The 18,648-nt window shown below is 40.6% G+C and overlaps 2 protein-coding genes across 3 annotated transcripts; both read left to right on the forward strand.

Moving 5' to 3' along the window:
* Window positions 1-319: 319 nt before the first annotated feature.
* On the forward strand, window positions 320-11,121 carry hhatla (hedgehog acyltransferase like, a). 2 transcript variants are annotated; one of them, XM_085141899.1, is made up of 13 exons: window positions 320-768; window positions 1,749-1,876; window positions 3,206-3,273; window positions 3,372-3,485; window positions 3,916-3,936; window positions 4,177-4,371; window positions 5,214-5,423; window positions 5,845-6,016; window positions 6,324-6,468; window positions 6,570-6,605; window positions 6,697-6,898; window positions 7,770-7,911; window positions 8,181-11,121. In XM_085141899.1, the coding sequence occupies exons 2-13, from the start codon at window positions 1,771-1,773 to the stop codon at window positions 8,321-8,323; spliced, it is 1,554 nt and encodes a 517-aa protein (XP_084998025.1). In that variant the 5' UTR covers window positions 320-768; window positions 1,749-1,770; the 3' UTR covers window positions 8,324-11,121. The 2 variants fall into 2 exon arrangements, with proteins under 2 accessions (XP_084998025.1, XP_084998026.1); XM_085141900.1 differs by lacking the exon at window positions 3,916-3,936 and having other exon boundaries at window positions 326-768.
* Window positions 11,122-12,599: 1,478 nt separating this feature from the next.
* LOC146498297 (kelch-like protein 40a) lies at window positions 12,600-17,683 on the forward strand. The gene is made up of 6 exons (XM_085141895.1): window positions 12,600-13,891; window positions 14,039-14,199; window positions 14,476-14,583; window positions 15,008-15,193; window positions 15,446-15,595; window positions 17,233-17,683. The coding sequence occupies exons 1-6, from the start codon at window positions 12,770-12,772 to the stop codon at window positions 17,342-17,344; spliced, it is 1,839 nt and encodes a 612-aa protein (XP_084998021.1). The 5' UTR covers window positions 12,600-12,769; the 3' UTR covers window positions 17,345-17,683.
* The last annotated feature ends 965 nt before the right edge of the window (window positions 17,684-18,648 follow it).

Here is an 18,648-nt window from a genome sequence, read left to right on the forward strand (position 1 = left end):
TAACTATGAAACAGCGCCTGCATGCATTCAATCCCATCAGTCGCAGTGTGATTTGGAGTGGGTGGTTTCTTGACAAATGACATTTTATGTTGTGAGTGATTAAAAATAGAAAGACGCAGATGTGATGTGTGTGTGCTGAAACGGGAAAGCATTGACTAATATATGAAAATTCCCCAAATTCCTTAGGCATTTAATGCGTTTTATAATGTGGCGGTCTTCGACGATATCACAGTACAGACAATTGTTTTTAAAAACAGAAAAAACCCAATTTCTTTCAAATTGTAGAAACACTGCCTTTGTTGCATCTAACCTGAAAACGTGAAAGACTTGGGTCTGTAATAGTAAGTGCAATCATATTTCATTGCACTTTTAACATCCGCATATAATTTATCAAGTCAGATCCATTCTATCTTTGATTGGCTCTCAATTAGGCTAATTGCTACTGATTGACTTTCTTTTTTCGTCGTTATAAACCATGTTTGTGAGTAAGATCCGATGGACACGGTGTGGGCCACCCCTCATTGCGGTGCAGTAGTGGTGGATAAATATATCCCCCCTCCTCCTCCTCCTCCTCTTCCTCCTCCTTTCGTTGGGTCCGCAACATCCTGACTGCCAGAGGCTGGTGATCAGAGGCAGCGGCAAAGCCCCCGCAAGACGAATGAAATGAAATCTGCTTTTGCCGCCACCTGCTTTCCCCCAATTTCTTTGGTCTATTGAAGAACTGGCTGTAGTGCTGCCCTCACCCTGACAGTGTAAAGCGGATATAAGGTTAGTAAAACAAGTCTTGTATTAATGCAAAGTGATAAATATGACGGAAACCACCAGGGGGGGAACAATCAGAACAAACAGCCGATGTGTTATCGACTCTGTGCGCACAGAGCATTGAAAAAGTAAGCCTCAATTTGTATGCATGCCGCTTTGCGGGGGATCTGCATAGCCATGGTTACATCTTGGCACTGGCATGCCACACTTGTTCGTCCAACTCCTTTAAGTTCAACTCAAAGTGCGCCACATGAGCATGAAACACACGCACTAACACAGCCAGGAACCCGGGCTGTCCACCTGAAAACTAACGGTTTTCCCACTCCAGTGCGCCATTCTTGGCCATTCCAGTTAGGGCTAATTATTCTGTGAAGTGAGTCCCCAGCGCCTCTCAGATCACATAGCACTGCAGCTGCCCTGCTGTACAGCAAACCAACTGCAAGACAGTACTATAATAGGAAGGAGAGGTAGGGTTGCGCAGCTGACGGTGCTGATTCCGAGGAGCCAGAGCTCTGAAGTCCTATTTAAGTCACTGGGCTGTCGATCCGGGAAGCTTATTAGTAAAATACACCCCGGTCTGTCTCAGACCAGCCAGGAACTTGTGTTATTACTGTGCTGACCCGTTTTTGTGGGTGTATAGTTTCTATAGGCACAGGCTGATTTTCACAGGGTAACACTGCCAAGGACATCTACCATAAAAATAAACTGTACTGGGTTTCTCCTCATGTTTTGTACGGTTAATCCTGCGGAGCATTTTATTTATCGAGGAACCTGCCAAAGTGCATGCTTTCATACTGACATGTCACAGCAAACAACAATGTAACAATTTCCAAAGAATAACCTGGTTCAGTAAAATAAACCTTTTAACCCTGCTATCGCATTTCTCTTAGAGTTTTCCTTTTTTTTGTTTTGTTTTCTGTTCATTTATACTGGTTCCCTTCACTTAGGTCTAACATTATGTGGCTAATTGCTTTTCAACCCATTAGGCTTCAAGTGTGCAGATTCACCATGGGGATCAAGACTGCCCTCCCTAGATATGAGCTGTATCTCTACACAGCTGTACTTGCTGTGGCCTTGATATGGGCAGGCAGTTGGATATTTGAAGCTTCAAGTGGTGAGTGCACAACATGTCAAGAGATGTCCGGAGTGCATGCATGCGTGCACACACACACACACACACACACACACACACACACACACACACACACACACACACACACACACACACAGGCTGTCGGTGTAACTAAGAAAGTCCAAAAAAATCAATATCACAGTGCTTTAACATTTATAGAGGTTAATTGAAATCCACTAATATTCCCTAAAGTCGGAGTGAATGGACACTTTTATGCACCTACTATCAGCTTTAGGAGCACAATTTTCACTCATGATCTGATAAATGTCACTGAAAGCCAAGTGACAATGCAATTCAATTCCAATGCAATTTAAAAACTGCCTCAAAAAGCACCGTCCTACATCCTACAACAGTGCTCCATTTAACCTAAAACAGGGCAGAACAAAGTTCATTTAGTAGATGAAAAGAGACTGCTTCCCCCCAAGGAACTCCTGCGTGTTCTTATTATGTGAAGACAATTTGAAAAAATGGTCCACTTATTTCCCAGATGGAGATATTTCTGACTAAGTTACACTGAGCCAACTAATTCCAAACCCTTCATCCTGAAACAACACCAAATGTTTGCATGTATTCAGACTATGACATGCTTCGACCAGCCTCTTCACAAACTGATCTGAGTGGACTGAGTGCAATCGGGTGACTGGTGCTGTCTGTCACCGTCTGTGCTGTCATACAGTCTAGATGTCAATCATCATTTTAGTCCAGATATTTTTTCTCCTTCAGTTTCTGTCTCTTAAAATGGTCATTTGTAATACTCAGGTCTGCACGCTACAGTAGCGCTGTATACTGGCAATAGTAGTTTGGCTGTGTTCCCAGAAGTAAGAGGCTTTCCCCGAATGACCCTTACATTTTGAGGCTTCTCCAGCTTTGGCTGGAAAAACCATGACATAAAAGTCATTTATGTGTTAGCGCTTTGTTCAGGTTATATAGAAAACTACTCTCCTGCAACAAGATTATGTCTACATGAGACTAGATGTCAGGGTCAGAATAGAAAGCTCTGCAGTGAGTGTATTATGTAATATTTGGTGTTATAAAATAGACCAGAAGTGCTCTCAGGCACTTAAATTTGCAATAATCCAATGAACACACCAAAGCTATTCAAGCTGTGACTACCTGCACGACTGTTTTCTTACAGAGGAATAACCAGCTCATATAAAAATGCCCAAAACAAAGCTGCTCAAAGCCTGGATTCCCCAACACAGAGGCTTTACAGTGTCCTGCCATTACTTAAAGCTGTTTTGCATTATTAATAAATCACCTCAGCATGCACAAATGGAGATTATCGTTTTTTTTGTTTGTTCGTTTTTTCAGAAAATGCAAACAGAAAGTCCTTCAAAGAAAGCGTCAAACCAGGATGGCATTATTTTGGCAGGAAAATGGTAAATCCCTCTTCTTCATGTATTCTCTATACAGCTGCATAGCGCCATGTTAAGTGAGCGGTTGTTATTTGATCCTAATGCATTTTTCCTTGCTGTAGGATGCTGCGGACTTCGAATGGGTGATGTGGTTCACGACATTCCGCAATCATATCCTTTTTGCTCTCGTTGGTCATGTGATCTTTGCCAAGATATTTTCCCTGGTGGCTCCAAAGGTGCGCGGATGTGAATGCTCACGACATACTCCTGGGTTTTGAATAAATACATGTGCAGGCTCATGGTGCTTTTCTCTGTAAATATGTATGAAATACATATTTGTGTGTGCTCAAGTGTGAAGAAAGATATTACAGTAAATGCAAAGCTGCATTCTGCTGATGTGAACAGAAGGCCTTGAAGTGATTAATTAAATGTAGTTTTATTCCATTTTTATTCAATGAGATGTTTTTCTGTTCCAGAACAAAAATGTTTCTTGTGGCTTTTATTTGAACCTCAAGGCCTGACAGATTGACTCAACACAGCATGAGCTGCTTTCTTTGATACCAAGTTCCCATCTGTTGCGTCTCTGCTGTGAATATCTGGACATATTTAAAACAGTTCATCGTGTTTTAAACATGTTTTCTGTCTTGTTTCATGTTTACAATGAAGATTGGTATAAATGGATGTAAGGTAACATTAAAAGATCTTAGAATTTTAACAACATTTGCCATGCATTTCATTTAAATTGTGCATATGTGGACTGTAGATTTGTTTTCATTGCCCTGTAATTTAATCTTCCCATCCTTAGGTATTTTTTATTTTTTGCAGTTTCATGAGTGTTATTATACTAACACCACTCTTCATGTGTGTTCCTGAATTCTGAACTATATCCTGATATCTTGATTAATTCTGGTTCCTTCTTATCCACAGCACAGATCCTTGGTCTTTGGGGTGTATGGAGGTTTGGCAGTCCTGGTTACGATGGGCTGGACTTTCTTGGCTCTGGTTCTTTCTCATTGCATCATACTATACAGCGTGGCTATATTCAAAAGTAAATGGATGTGCTTCGCTGCAGGCTTGTGTACGCTGGCCTCCATCAAGCTGGAGCCCTTTAACTCCTGGCAGGTGAGGGAATGGTAGCAAAGTAGAAGTTTAACAACTTCACCTACTTCCAAAGTCCAGCGACGCATGTAATAAATACTACAACATTTGTGCTCGACCACCACATTTCTTCCCAATGATCCTAATGAAAATTCTTTCTGCCCGTCCCTGAGCCTGGTTCTGCTGGAGGTTGCTTCCTGTTAAAAGGGAGTTTTTCCTTCCCACTTTCTCTCAGTGCTTGCTCATAAGGGGTCATTTGATTGTTTGGGTTGTCTCTGTATTATTGTAGGGTCTTTACCTTACAATATAAAACGCCTTAAGACGACTTCATTTGTGATTTGGTGCTATATAAATAAAAATGAACTACAACCTTTCTGGAGTTTAGCTGAGTTTGTAGGGGTGTTTCCAGGATTTTCCAAAATGTGGTGATTCAGACTCAGAAGCAGTTATTGAAGCCCACTGGTAATAAGTGAGGTTTATTAGAAAGAAACAACCAATAAAACCATTTGAAAATTGGTTGAATTTAAATGCAGACAGACCTCCAGCCTCCCTAAACATGCACTAGAAAACGTGAATGCCCTGTAGCATCATAGTGTTCACATTGCTACACACAGTTGTTGTTGGCCCCCCTTTATCCACACCCCTGTGAAAGGTTTCAGCTGTAGGTGATCTTATAAGCATTACCAAACCGGAGAACGATCCCGAAACACTATAGATAACATTACAAATTATAGTATTTGGTCTAATATGTAATGTATGGGCACATGATTACAGTACTGACAGCATACAGCTTCTGCCAGATTGTTATTGTCGTCCTTATGCAGACTGGTGTTTGAGGCTCAGAATAACTTTTATCCCCCCAACAGGAAGCCTTGGTAACTGGTTCCTTCAGCCTCCAAGATATCCTGTTCTATGGCGGTTGTGGCTTCAGCATCATGCGCTGTATGAGTTTTGCTTTAGAGAACTGCGAGAAGAAGGAAGGCAACTACACGTTTTCAGACCTGGTGAAATACAACTTCTACCTCCCATTCTTCTTCTTTGGACCGATAATGACATTCGACCGGTTTCATGCCCAGGTGAGGATTGAAATCAAACAGAATATAAAGATAAACTGGTGTTTTTTAATCAACAGTAGGTACATCTATTCTTTAATTAACTATTTTATTAATGTGAATAATTAATTGGTCCAAAAATAGTTACAAATCTGTAACTCTGCTATTCTGAATGGTGTAATCATCAAATATTCAAGTTTCTATGGAATATGGCAGGGATAGCTTAGTAGGTAGAGTGGTCGCCCCATGATCGGAAGGTCAGGGGCTCGAATCCCTGAGCAAGGTACCATCCCTACACAGTGTCCCTACGCGCCTGCTTAGTGGCTGCCCTCACTCAAATGCAGAGAGAGTAATTTCCCCACGGGGATCAATAAAGTATACATTATTATATAATTCCAACAACAGCATGTGATATGTGGGTTTAGTGGAAGCTTTTGTTCTGCAGGCAAATAACACTCAGCTGATCCGTAAAGAGAGGGAAATGTGGAACATCACCATCAAGGCCTTGTTGCACCTGGGAGGTATTCTCGTGGTGGATGTCTTCTTCCACTACCTTTACATTCTGACGATACCCAGTGACATGAAGCTGGTCGCCAAGCTTTCTGACTGGTCTCTGGGTGAGTAATTAAATCCAAAGCTTTTTCCTTTCTTTCGCACTTGCACTGAAGTTTTCTTGCTTCAGTCATTTGACTTTTTGTGGTTTGAAATAACATTGTTATTGTTATTGTTATTCCCTAAAATCATACTATTTCCAAGGAAAATCTGTGAAAAAATGAATAATCTAACATTGTAATGAGACATCATTTCAAGTTAATCTGCTACTGGAGGTTTTCTCAGAGGCAGGACTTTAAATAAATGCCTGAAAAGACTGTGGGATATATTCTAATTAGGAAAGATTCAGATTTGTTTTTATGTGATTCACAGCTGGACTGGCTTATTCCAACTTGGTGTATGACTGGGTGAAAGCGGCTGTAATGTTCGGCGTCATCAACACCGTGGCAATGCTGGATCACCTGGACCCTCCTCAGCCTCCCAAGTGTATCACCATGCTTTACGTCTTTGCTGAGACGTACGTGCGACTTGCATCAGCAGTGTGAAACCACAGTGTAGTTTTTTGGTTCGCTCTGCAAAGTGTATTCAAGTATTCATGAAACTTTGTGTCTTTTGTAGGCACTTTGACAGAGGCATCAATGACTGGCTGTGCAAGTGAGTGCATGGATGATTTAAATTCATGGGCATAAAGAACCGAACGCGGTATAGACGAGATGATTTTGACTCATCGTTGTGTCGCGTGCAGGTATGTTTACGACTACATTGGTGGAAATCACGATCAAATCTTCAAAGAACTTCTTGCAACCATCTGCACTTTTTCCGTCACCACCCTGTGGCTGGGCCCATGTGAACTGGTTTATATCTGGTCCTTTTTCAACTGCTTTGGTCTCAACTTTGAGCTGTGGGTGGCCAAGTTATTCTCCTTTCCACCACTTTCTACCATAGAGGTGAGAAACGATAAGGCAAATACTAAGGCCCCTAGGCATGTTTGAGCATGGATGAAAATTCTTGCCTTGAATAACAATTTGTATTTGATACATTTAAAGAAAAAATTTAATTACTTGGTAAAAAAAAAATCTTTAGAATCTTGACACAAACACAGGAATCTATCAACATTTTGTCATCACATTTAGTCACTGGATACAGAATCTCTTCTTCATCAATGATAGTCTATTCTTGGTATTTAATGAGCACTGATTTTAAGTCACCCTATCACACTTTGTGGAAGCTGCGTAATGGACTGAGACAGAATAGTGTGTATTTGGTCCTTGTTTCCCCGTGCCCTTCTTGTTTCTCTCCTCTTTCCCCCAACACCCCAACTGGTCACGGCAGATTTCTGTCGCTCCCTGAGTCTGGGTCTACCAGAGTTCTCTTCCTGTCTAAAGGAAGTTCTTCCTTCTCACTGTTGCCAAGTGATCCTCAGGGGCTATTATCTAATTCTCTTTAATGTTGTACCTTACATTATAAAGGGGAGTGAACTGGCAGTTAATAAATAAAACTGGTGGTTATCAACTTAACAGATCCATTTCTTAGTTTGATGGGCTAAGAATAATACAGTACTGACCTGAGAGCAACAGGATCAAAAGTAAGCTGAGCGATACGATTTTGAGGTGTGGAACTATTTTTATTCATTTAAAAAGCTGTTATTAAAAGAAGTGGATCTACTATATTTGCCCCAAAAATATAATAGACAAAATTTAAAGATGGACTAAGCATCTATCAAACATATCACAGGTCTGCAGGATGGCAGCAGAATTACATTTTTTCTTTTTTATATGTTAGTTGTAATATTGTGCTCTGTTGTATGTCTTCTGTTAGAGTGCCATGGGTGAAGCCATGTCACGCAGGATCCGCGGTTTGTTCAATGCGGCCAACTTCTGGGCTATCGTCCTCTACAATGTTCTCTCCCTGAACAGTTTGGAGTTTGCCAAAATGGTGGGAAGGAGACTGATTTTTAAAGGTGGGGAACAACATCAGTATGAATAAAAAACAGGGGTTTTTCTCAGTTCCAAAAGCACAGAAAAACAAGAAAAGAAAAAACTTGAGGGGCTTAATGCTCCACAGATCATTTGACTTCAGCATCGCTTCTGTTTTCTTCATAGCATTAAACATTCTGTGACACAACTCTGACAGGGCTTGTTCACTGGATTATCTGCAGTTTTTCCTTTAAAGTTGTGCTTTAATGTTCTCACCCCCCCCCTTCCTCCTTCTTCTTTGTCATATTGTTAGGTTTTCCTCTGTCGACCCTCTCTGTGTTACTCGTGACCTACTGTGGTGTGCAGCTGGTGAAGGAACGAGAGAGACAACAAGCCTTGCTGGAAGATCCAGAGCCAGTGAAGCCAGTAGATGGTGGCAAAGACAAAGCAGAATAACCTGGCAGAGAAACAGTTTCACAGACTTAATGGTCAATGGGCGCTCACGTGGTTCTATCCTCGGCCTTGCAAGCTGTAACAGAACCATGCTGGTTAACAGCCATTCAGCACCTATATTGTTCACAAGCCGGTGTTTTTCCTTTTGTTTGTCGGAAGCGAGGCAATGATTCGAACTGTGAAAAATCCGCAAGTGCACTTGCTGTTGATAATCAACACGTACTTTGGCACAAACCCACCGACAGTGCATTTAGTATTTGTATCGATCTGGACTAAAGATTGTTTAAAAAAAAAACAAAACATATATATATATATATGCATATATATCTCTATCTATCTATCTATCTATATATATAAATATATATATATATATGTGTATGTGTATATATATATATATATATATATATATATATATATATATATATATATATATATAAACTAACTAAAACTATGTTTAAAAGTACTTAAGGACATATAGTATTGTAAAGGAAGAATTACTTTTGGTCTGTGTGGTTCTGTTCTCCTTTTTATTTCTTCTTCCTTTTTTATCACCATCTTTGTTTTTTATTTCATTGAGATGGTTGAGATCCAATCTTATTGATCTGTAATCAAGCTAAAAGGGTAAAACTTGAAGAAAACTTGAAATCAGGGCGTCATAAATGGAGTGCAATAAAGAAAATTAAAAAAAGGTGCTATGGAGGTCCTCCACATAGCTTGCAGCTGATTGTGATGTACAGTATAATTGTTTTACTCTTACTAAGAAAAATATATATGAGGGTAAAGCACTGGTATTTTAGTTTGATTATGTATCAGATCTCCTGTGATACTGAGTACTGAATGTAGCTAAGTCACTGGAAACCATTCAAAGAATGACTGCCTTACTCTACTACTGTCCACAGGAGATTACTGTAGGTGTGGCATTTTGGTCCATCTCTCCTCGGCCCTCACTCGCATAATAAAGACCCCCACTTGAAAGGCCAGAAGCCCAGCAGGGGACATGGGTCAGTGTTTTGCTGCCTGTCAACAAAACCTGCTGTGTGTCTTCAGTGCAGCAGTCAGAGATAGAGAGAAAAAAAAAACTCGATGCAATGCTTTTTCCCAGTTTTGGGTATTCATTAAACATGTTCATTTCAAATGTTTGACTTGTAATAAAGTCGTGTTTCGTCCAGAAGGGACACTCCTGCTGTGAGTTTGTTTGGTTGCTATTTGCAGTGAGATTGCTGTGTATACATGTATGCACCATGTTCAGGACGGTCTGCATTAAAACATTTGAACAAATTCATTCTCTTTGAATAGACGAAAAAGGCTTTCCTGCTGATTTGTGAGACACTGCCATTCATCACCACCAGATGGCCCAGTTTGTCCAAAGTTAATTTCTGCTATTTCCTTTGTAGTTACAGCATGGATGATTAAAAACATCCAATGTTTGCTAAACTTTTCTTTTGGCCTGTCCGACAGTGTAGCAATTGTTGTCTTAAGGCCAAAAAATGCCACACAGATTTACTTTCCCACGTGGACCATTACCGTATTTGCTATAATGGTCCACTTGATAGTTATGTTTCATCAGAATTTTATCAGGATTTTTAATTTTGAGTTATTATAATCACAACGGACAAGACTGAACAGAAAAGATAACAAAGAAAGAGAAGTTGGGAAGAAAGAAAGAGGGAGAGAAAAAAACACATCAACAACAGAAGTGGGACAAAACCACTTCTTTGCTAACAGGCTACACTACATGTCAGGATGGTTAAAACATGCCCTCTTAGAAAAGCCTGGGTCAAATTAAGTAATTCACTTGTATTTGCTGATGAGTGTCCCTTTTATGAAACCAGTTTGGCCAGGCCGTATTATGAGGTGGGTTATCTTCTCTAATCTTTTAGAGTTTTGTGACGTCAGTAACCACTACAGTGTGACACCCAAAAAGCATTGTTGGCTTCATGTTGAGGTTTACTGGCACAGAGAACAGAGAATTATTTAACACAATTACTTAAACTTTTATTTTTTTTTAATGCTGCTGACAACCCAAAACGTCCGCTATGCTGAAGCTTTATGCAGCTACAATGTGTCGTCTTAGTTTATTTGTATAGTGACAAAAAAAGAAGAAGCTTGGCAAAGAATAAGGCTATGTGAGATTTTAAACTTTGAACTGTTTTGAGTTTGAGGTTCATAAATCAGACGCTGATGCTATAGTGGTGTAAACCTTTATATGGCCCGGGCATGTCAAATCTCTTTTACCTTGTGGGCCGAGCGAGCGCACTTTGAGCTTGGACCAGTGAAACTCCCCTTTCTATCATTCAATTACACGTTTATTCCCTGGGAATGTCACGGCTGGGGCGGCAGTCGTGTGGAGGGTGAGAAAGGATCCAATAGCAGACAATGGCGGAGGTGCAAGTGGGTTTTATTTACAGTGCACAAAACCAAGGTGTGGGCAGAACCGAACATAAACCTAAACTGGGAAAACTAATACGACATGGAGCGAGGAGCAGAGAGACACAAAGAAACATGGAATAATGCAGACTACACGGGAGGTTCACAGAGAAACACAGGGCTTAAATACACAGGGGAGTAATTAGGAAATGGACAACAGGAGGGAGACACAGCTGGGAGAAATTAGGCCAACGAGACAGGAGAAAGGTAAAACTGAACACATTGACATGAGACATGAACTTTCAGAATAAAACAGGAAACTAACAGACACAGAGAAGCATGGACAGACAGAGGGAACACAGGCAGGCATGCAACAAACACACTGACACATAGCAAACCTAAACAAAAGACAAGGCAGAATAAACAAGAATATAGAAGAATATAAAGAAACACAAAACACCGAGTCCTCAGACTCAGGACCATGACAGGGAAGGATTAATGTGGGGGAAAAAGGTGCATTTACGACAGTATTTCTTAGTTTTTCAACATGAGAAATGGATTATATTACATAAAAGTTTAGGTTTCATTGCCTAGACAAATGTTTTAGTGCATATCTGTATGGTAGGCGGTGAAAAACAGGAATCTTGTTTTTGTATGGTATGGGGCGTCATGTGGGAGGTCTTTAACAATAAGAAAAACTGTAAAAGCTGTGAAATTATAGATAAAACGTTTATATCCTCCTTCACATTTTCCAAAGCCTTTCAGACTGTATTCTTTGCTGGCTTGATTCTGGTACCCGGGGCTTTTGTTAGACATCCCTGATCATGACTTTTTATTCTATACCAGGGTTAGGCCACTCCAGGCCTCGAGGGCTGGTGTCCTGCAGATTTTAAATCACACCCTGGGTCAACACACCTGAATCAGATGATTAGTTCATTTTCAGGCCTCTGGAGAACTTCAAGAGATGTTGAGGAGGTCATTTAGCCATTTGAATCAGCTGTATTGGATCAAGGACACATCTAAAACCCGCAGGACACTGACATTCGAGGCCTGGAGTTGCCCACCCCTGTTCTATACCTTCTACATATATGTGATGCACTGGTCACATTTTTCAGACTCCCTTTCAACCACTAGATGCCAGTACTGTTTGTCACTTAGTATACATCATTGTTGCAAATCACTTAATGTTGGCACATGTGTACATACATACATATGGAATAAGTAAAATGTGGGATATCAGATAATAATAATAATCCTCATTTATACCAGATGTATAAAATATTAAAACCTTTGCTTGTTTTTTGTAATTGTGGCTGGAACAGGTTGAAAAATATTTTAATCACAATGTGCTGGAACTAACCTCGGCACTGTTTTTATACACCAACTGTGAAGATTTCAGTTGAAGGAACAACTACAGACTGATGATCTGGAAGGGATCTGTCAGGGGCGAGAATTAGGAAAACACAGTACAGGTATTACGATAAAAAAGAGAACACAAAGCAGTTGACCCACAGTCCATCAAAGCCTCATCAGGCGAGTCATATTAATTTTTTAAACTAACAAATATTAAAACTTCGGATATTTCCTCCCTCTGTATATATTTGTTTTATGATATGAGTTGGCACTACTCATATACTTCTATACCTCTATTAATATACTTACAATATGATAAACTGATTCTGTGTGAGGCCAGTGTGATCACAAATTAAATCAATATTTGATTACGTGTGTGTGTGAAAGTGTCGCTGTGATCAGACCCAGCGAAGCTGCTCGATGAGTTGTTCTTCTGGATTTAACAGCCCCTGTCATTCAGCTGTTTGTGGGGGTCTGTGTGGTGCAGCAGAGGATAGGTCCCCCTGTCCACCAAGTTGGATGCCTCAGCTTTGTGAGGGTCCTGTCTATAAATACCCCTGACTTGCGTAGTGGCTGACAGCCACAGACAGCTGCAGCCACAAGCCATCCAACTACACGAGACTATTCAGGGCAAACTGAGCCACCCTGTGAGCACTGAAAGTCTCGCTCTGTTGTGGGGAGCAAGTAGGGAGCCCACGAAACCCAACCCGCACACGGCAACAGAACAAAATGTCTGCCATGACTATAGATCCAGTGGAGCAACCTCGGATGTACCAGCAGACCCTGCTTCAGGATGGACTGTGTGACCTCTTAGAAAATGACAGATTTGTGGATTGCGTCCTCAAAATCCAGGACAAGGAGTTCCCCTGCCACCGCTTGGTTCTGGCAGCTAGCAGCCCCTTCTTCAAGGCTATGTTCCTGTCTAACTTGGAGGAGAGCAAGAAGAAGGAGGTTGTCCTCAAAAATGTGGAGCCTGGGGTTATGGAGATGATCCTGCGGTACTTGTATACATCTGACATTAATCTGACAGAACAGAATGTCCAAGATATATTCATGGTCGCCAACATGTACCAGATCCCCTCCATCTTCTCTGTGTGTGTGTCCTATCTCCAAGAAAAGTTGGTGCTCGGGAATTGCTTGGCTATCTTCAGACTGGGGCTGCTTCTGGACAGTCCCAAGCTTGCTCTTGCCGCGAGAGACTTCATCTGCGAGCGCTACCAGGTTGTTGTCAGGGACCAAGACTTTCTGCAGCTAGCTCCCAGCGAGGTGGCCATCATCATCACCTCAGACGCCCTTAATGTTGAGCGGGAGGAGCAGGTGTTTGAATCCCTGATGGACTGGGTCAAGCATGACGAGACCAATCGGGTCAAAGATCTGCCCGAGCTGTTGCACTGTGTTCGCTTCAGACTCATGCCTTTGGATTACTTCAAAGAAAAAGTGGAGCGTCACCAGTACATCCGCTTCAGCCAGGACATCAAGAAGGAGCTGGATCTCGTCAGGGACGCTCACAGAGGGCGGCTCCCTAAGCCGAAGAAGCCTGCAATAGATGGGGCAAAGGGGGGTGAAGGCAGTGAGGATGAGGAAGATGATGAGGACGGTTACCTGCCAGGCATACTCAACAACAATCCTCGTTTTGGGATGTTTGAGATGGACCTCATACTTATGATCAGCGACACAGGGACTGTGGCCTATGACCCGGCAGGAAACGAGTGCTTTGTTGTGTCAGAATCCACTGAAATTCCCAAGAATCACTGCAGCCTGGTGACAAGAGAGAACCAAGTGTTTGTTGTGGGAGGACTTCTCTACAATGAAGAGGACAAAGATGAACCATTCAGCTCCTACTTCCTGCAGGTAGTGTGTAGTTTATGAAAACCATTTGTAGCTCTTTACAACCTGAACTCTGACGATGGCTCCTTTTCAAATCTTAAGCTATTTTAAAAAGATTTCTGGATTCTTTTGTATTTAATTCCTCTCACATCACTTTTTTTTTATCCCCAGTTTGACCCAGTCAGTTCAGACTGGTTAGGGATGCCTTCACAACCCAACCCACGCTGTCTGTTTGGCCTGACTGAAGCTGAAAACTCAATCTTTGTTGTTGGAGGAAAGGAACTGAAGGACGGCGAGCACGCACTGAGCTCAGTCATGATCTATGACAGACAGTAAGTTTCATATGCTCTAGTGCAATGGAAAATGCACATCTTATCTAAATTATGACCATCTCTCTTGAAAATATAATTGCATACGATAGTAAATACAATTTGTTTAAACTTTGACCTTAAAATTCAAAATCATCAAGTCCGGAAATGTGTGTTTTCCTTATAAAAGGAACAAAACAGCAACTCCCAAGCCTCGTTTCTTCTTAGAATCACAGTTTGCATGAGTCACTCACTTTATCATGATGGTACATGTTCTTTTTCATTTGCACATCTACACAGGTCTTTCAAATGGGGAGAATCTGATCCCCTGCCTTATGAGGTGTATGGCCATGGAACTGTATCACACAAAGGGCTTGTTTACATCATTGGAGGAAAGTCTGAAAGCAGGTAAGTGCACTACAGGCTTTAAAAGCCCACATTTTTATGAAAATGTCGGTAGGTAAAAAAAGAAAAATCATTATTAAACCTCATTCATCAGTCTCATAGTTTTATTTGATTATTATTTAATTATTTTGTGTTCTGCAGATTTTGTAACTCAGTGTATAACTTTGGCAAAACAGAACTTTTAAAGTCTGCGGTGGCTGAGCACAATTTTTCATTTTGTTATTTTAATGGGGATCAGACCAAAAACCAACCAACTTAAAAAACAAATAAATAAACAGTCCTGGCTCCTGCAAATTCAAAAACATCAGAAATGAACAGGATTAGAACATATATGACGAAAGTTATGCATGAACTCAAATAATCCATTTAAAAAAGCATATTTTGTCTGTTTGTTTGCACATGCGTGTTTGCGCACGTGTGTGTGTAGGAAGTGCATGAGAAGAGTGTGTGTCTACAATCCCACTAAGTTTGAATGGAAGGACCTGGCCCCTCTGAAAACAGCCCGCTCTCTGTTTGGTATCACCGTCCACAACGACCAGATCTTTGTGGTAACAGGAGTCACAGACTCAGGCCTCACCAGCTCTGTGGAGGTCTACGACATTGCCAGCAACAAGTGAGACAATGTTTTATTATATATATATATGACTCGCTTTATTACATATATATAACCCGCTTTATCTACTCGTAACAAAGGGAAGCATCTGTTCGCATTAGTGAAATGACTCACTGAGCACAAACAAGAGATCATTAGATCATAAAACTCCACTCGTGGTACTGGTACGGGTGTCATTCAGTATTATTGAAGCTTGTTTAACACCATCACGTCCCCATGTGTGTTTGTGTCCTTATTGTCCTGTTATTCCAGGTGGTCTGAGTTCACAGAGTTCCCTCAGAAGCGCAGTTCCCTTAATCTGATCTCAATGGGGGGGTTCCTGTACGCTGTGGGCGGCTTTGCCATGATGCCCAGTGAAACCAGTGAGGAGCCCGTCCCAACAGAGATGACTGACATTTGGAGGTGAGAGCCTACTAGACATAACAACTGAATGTAAGGTCACAGAAAAACAAAAAAGGAGGAGAATCACTTTATACACACAAATGATCATTTTGGTGATGAAGGGATTTTAATGAGCGGATTTTACTGAATAATTTTATCCAACAGTAAAGTTTTATTCAGACTCCTTGTAAAAGTTTCAGAGTGAAAGGCTGTATTTAAAGTTTATAAAGTCTGCTGTTACAAAGGCTTATATTAAACATGTCCAAAGTATAAATAATGGAGTCATGTACAAACAATCCTTATGAGCCAAAACTAGGGATTCGGGCTGCTCTAAACACTCAAATCCAATTGTTGGTGTTTTGTTTTTTCCTTTTCACTCTGCACGATGACGAGAGACGCACAGCCTGATTAGTTTCAATCAACCTGATTGGTTGTAAGCACAGAGGCCCCACTGTCCTGCTGTTCAAAACCTCTGCTTAGGAGGGGCAGCTGATGTCAGACAGGGGAAAGGACACCGAAGGAGCTTGTTTTACATAGTGGATGAACTGAAAGGCGACACCAAGGTCCACTATGGGATAAATAAGACCTATACAAATACAACAATTCTGAACAATGCAAAGTTAAAATACAAGAATAATATTCTGGAGTTGTAAATGAGCACAATAGGTTTACGTTAAATTCTCATGGTAGTCTGAGAAGCTCGCTGCTGTTACAGGGTCCCAGTGCTCCTGTTTTTCTGTATTTTCAGTAGCATTAACAGACACTTCAGTTAATAGTAAAATGGACATTTCAGTTTATGTTACCATTAGCATTTCCTTTCACTGTAACTCATTAAATTAACCTCTTTATGTCTTTAAGCATACATGTCTATGCAATTACAGCTTATCTGGTATTTGCTCAAAGATTTTTCATCTTTTTTATAATCTGTACTTATTAGGACATTTAATTGCTGGTACTTGTCGCCAAGTGCTTGCTCACAGGGGGTCGACTGATTGTTGAGGTTTTCTCTGTGTCATTATAGAGTCTTTACTTTATAATATAAAGCACCTTAAAGTAACTGTTTTGATTTGGTGCTAAATGAACAAAACTGAATTGAAAGCAATTTTCAACCAACACTTCACAGTGAAGATGATTATTTTAGTGATGTAGGAGAAATCTAAACTTACTCCATATTCATGGATTATTTTCCAGGGAATTTTGGTAAATTATAGCAAAGAAATTAATTTTACAATATTTGGACCATTTTATATGTTTTTAAACATTTCTTGAGGTAAGATTTCCGCAACAAAGCACAATCTGAGGCCGCACATCAAATAAGAGCAGAATAGCAGGAAAATCACTGAATAATTAGTAACCTTCATTTATGTTAAAAATAAAAACATTTGACCTAAACTACAATTTTGACATGTTGTAAAAAGATTTGCATCTAAAGCTGAAGGATTAGGATCTTTTCAAAACATTTGTTGTGAGGTATAATAATGGCTGCTGTCTACGGTGCTGTTAATAATAGCTTCATTTGATACACAGCTGTCAGGAATTCCTTTTGTGCCTAATCATTCAGTCTAGATGAAAAATATTGAGATTGCATTTGTTATTACTGCATGCTTTCCTAAGATGCTATGAGGAGAACTCAGCTGACTTATTTATCTTCTCTACAGACACGATGAGTCAGACAAGTGCTGGACTGGGATACTGCGTGAGATTAGCTATGCGGAGGGATCCACTATTCTTTCAGTGCGTCTCAACACTCTGCGACTCACCAAGTTATAACTGTACCAAACTGCCATGAGGTGAATCGTAACTTTAGCGCTGTGTTAAACGGATGCACTGATTAGCTGAGGGTCAGAGAATGTTTCAGGGTAAGGAGTGAACGTGGTGCCCGGGGATGGAAAAGAGTGTTATGAAATAAGCATCAAAAGAGTTTTATCTCTCTTTTGCAGTAGGGGGAGACATATACATGCTGTAGCAGGACACGAGTTAGAACATCGCACAAAAATGTATTTTCTAAAATGCTACAGTGTTCCTTTGTACATGTTTTTGTAATATCATTTCTTGATGTTTATTGTCTGTAATGCTTCATTTTAATGGTAATAAAATATCAGATTGTTATCTTGCTTTCAGTGCATGAACAATGCTGGAGCCGTCCTCACAGTGCAAATGATTTTATTCAACTTCATTAAACATTTTGTTCAATAACGTATTTACATGGCAACACAAGAGAGACACTGTCAACTCTACACTGACAGTAAGCAAATATCACGAGTAAGGAAGTACTTTCAAATGTAAACACTTATTTCCAGTTGACACCTGAGCACTAAAGAGCATCACCGTAAAACTCACAAGAAACCAACTCTTTATCCACATCACTAGCTCCCTGTCTGAGGTACTTTTAGGTTAGCTTTACCTCAGTTTCAGTTTACAACACACACCACAAAAACCAAAAACTGGAACTAAAATAAGCACCAGCATGACTCTGACGGAATCGAACATGTGAGCGTACAAAACTATTCTGCAGAAAATGCGTTGCAATGTTAACGTGACGCCAACAATTGTGATGTCTTTTAGCTTTATAAATTGTCAGTGAGCTCCAAAGCCAGGCAGGCGGTGCTCAGTGCTAGCATTTATGTAAACGTGCTCCGAGTAACAGCAGGTGAAATGTTTACGATGTTAGTCTCACATCTCTCAATTAGCACTAAACAGAAACGACAGCTGAAGCTATAAGTGTTGCCTATATTTGGCCACAAATGAACTAATTTGGCAAAATAAATACTTTGACCTGATTATGAAGAACGCTGAGTAATCATGTTGTTACAACCTGAGGGAAACGTGAACGTCTCAACTAATTTTGATGTACAAGGGGTGATTTTGTTTTTCTAAAATTCCTCGCTCATTTACATTGTATTAATCTCTGTTTTAATACATTATTAGGACCGTAGTCAGCTGAGTGGCAGGTCGGTGCCAACAAACTCTCTGCCAGGCCTCTCCTCAGCTCATTCAAGTCACTGAAGTGGACGTCTACACCGTGTCTCTGCTGTTGCATAAAGTTCTAACAGACAGTCCAAGAAGTTTCGGTG

The sequence above is a fragment of the Neolamprologus multifasciatus genome, chromosome 18, assembly GCF_963576455.1.
Source record: "Neolamprologus multifasciatus chromosome 18, fNeoMul1.2, whole genome shotgun sequence".
Classification (NCBI taxonomy): Eukaryota; Metazoa; Chordata; class Actinopteri; order Cichliformes; family Cichlidae; genus Neolamprologus; species Neolamprologus multifasciatus.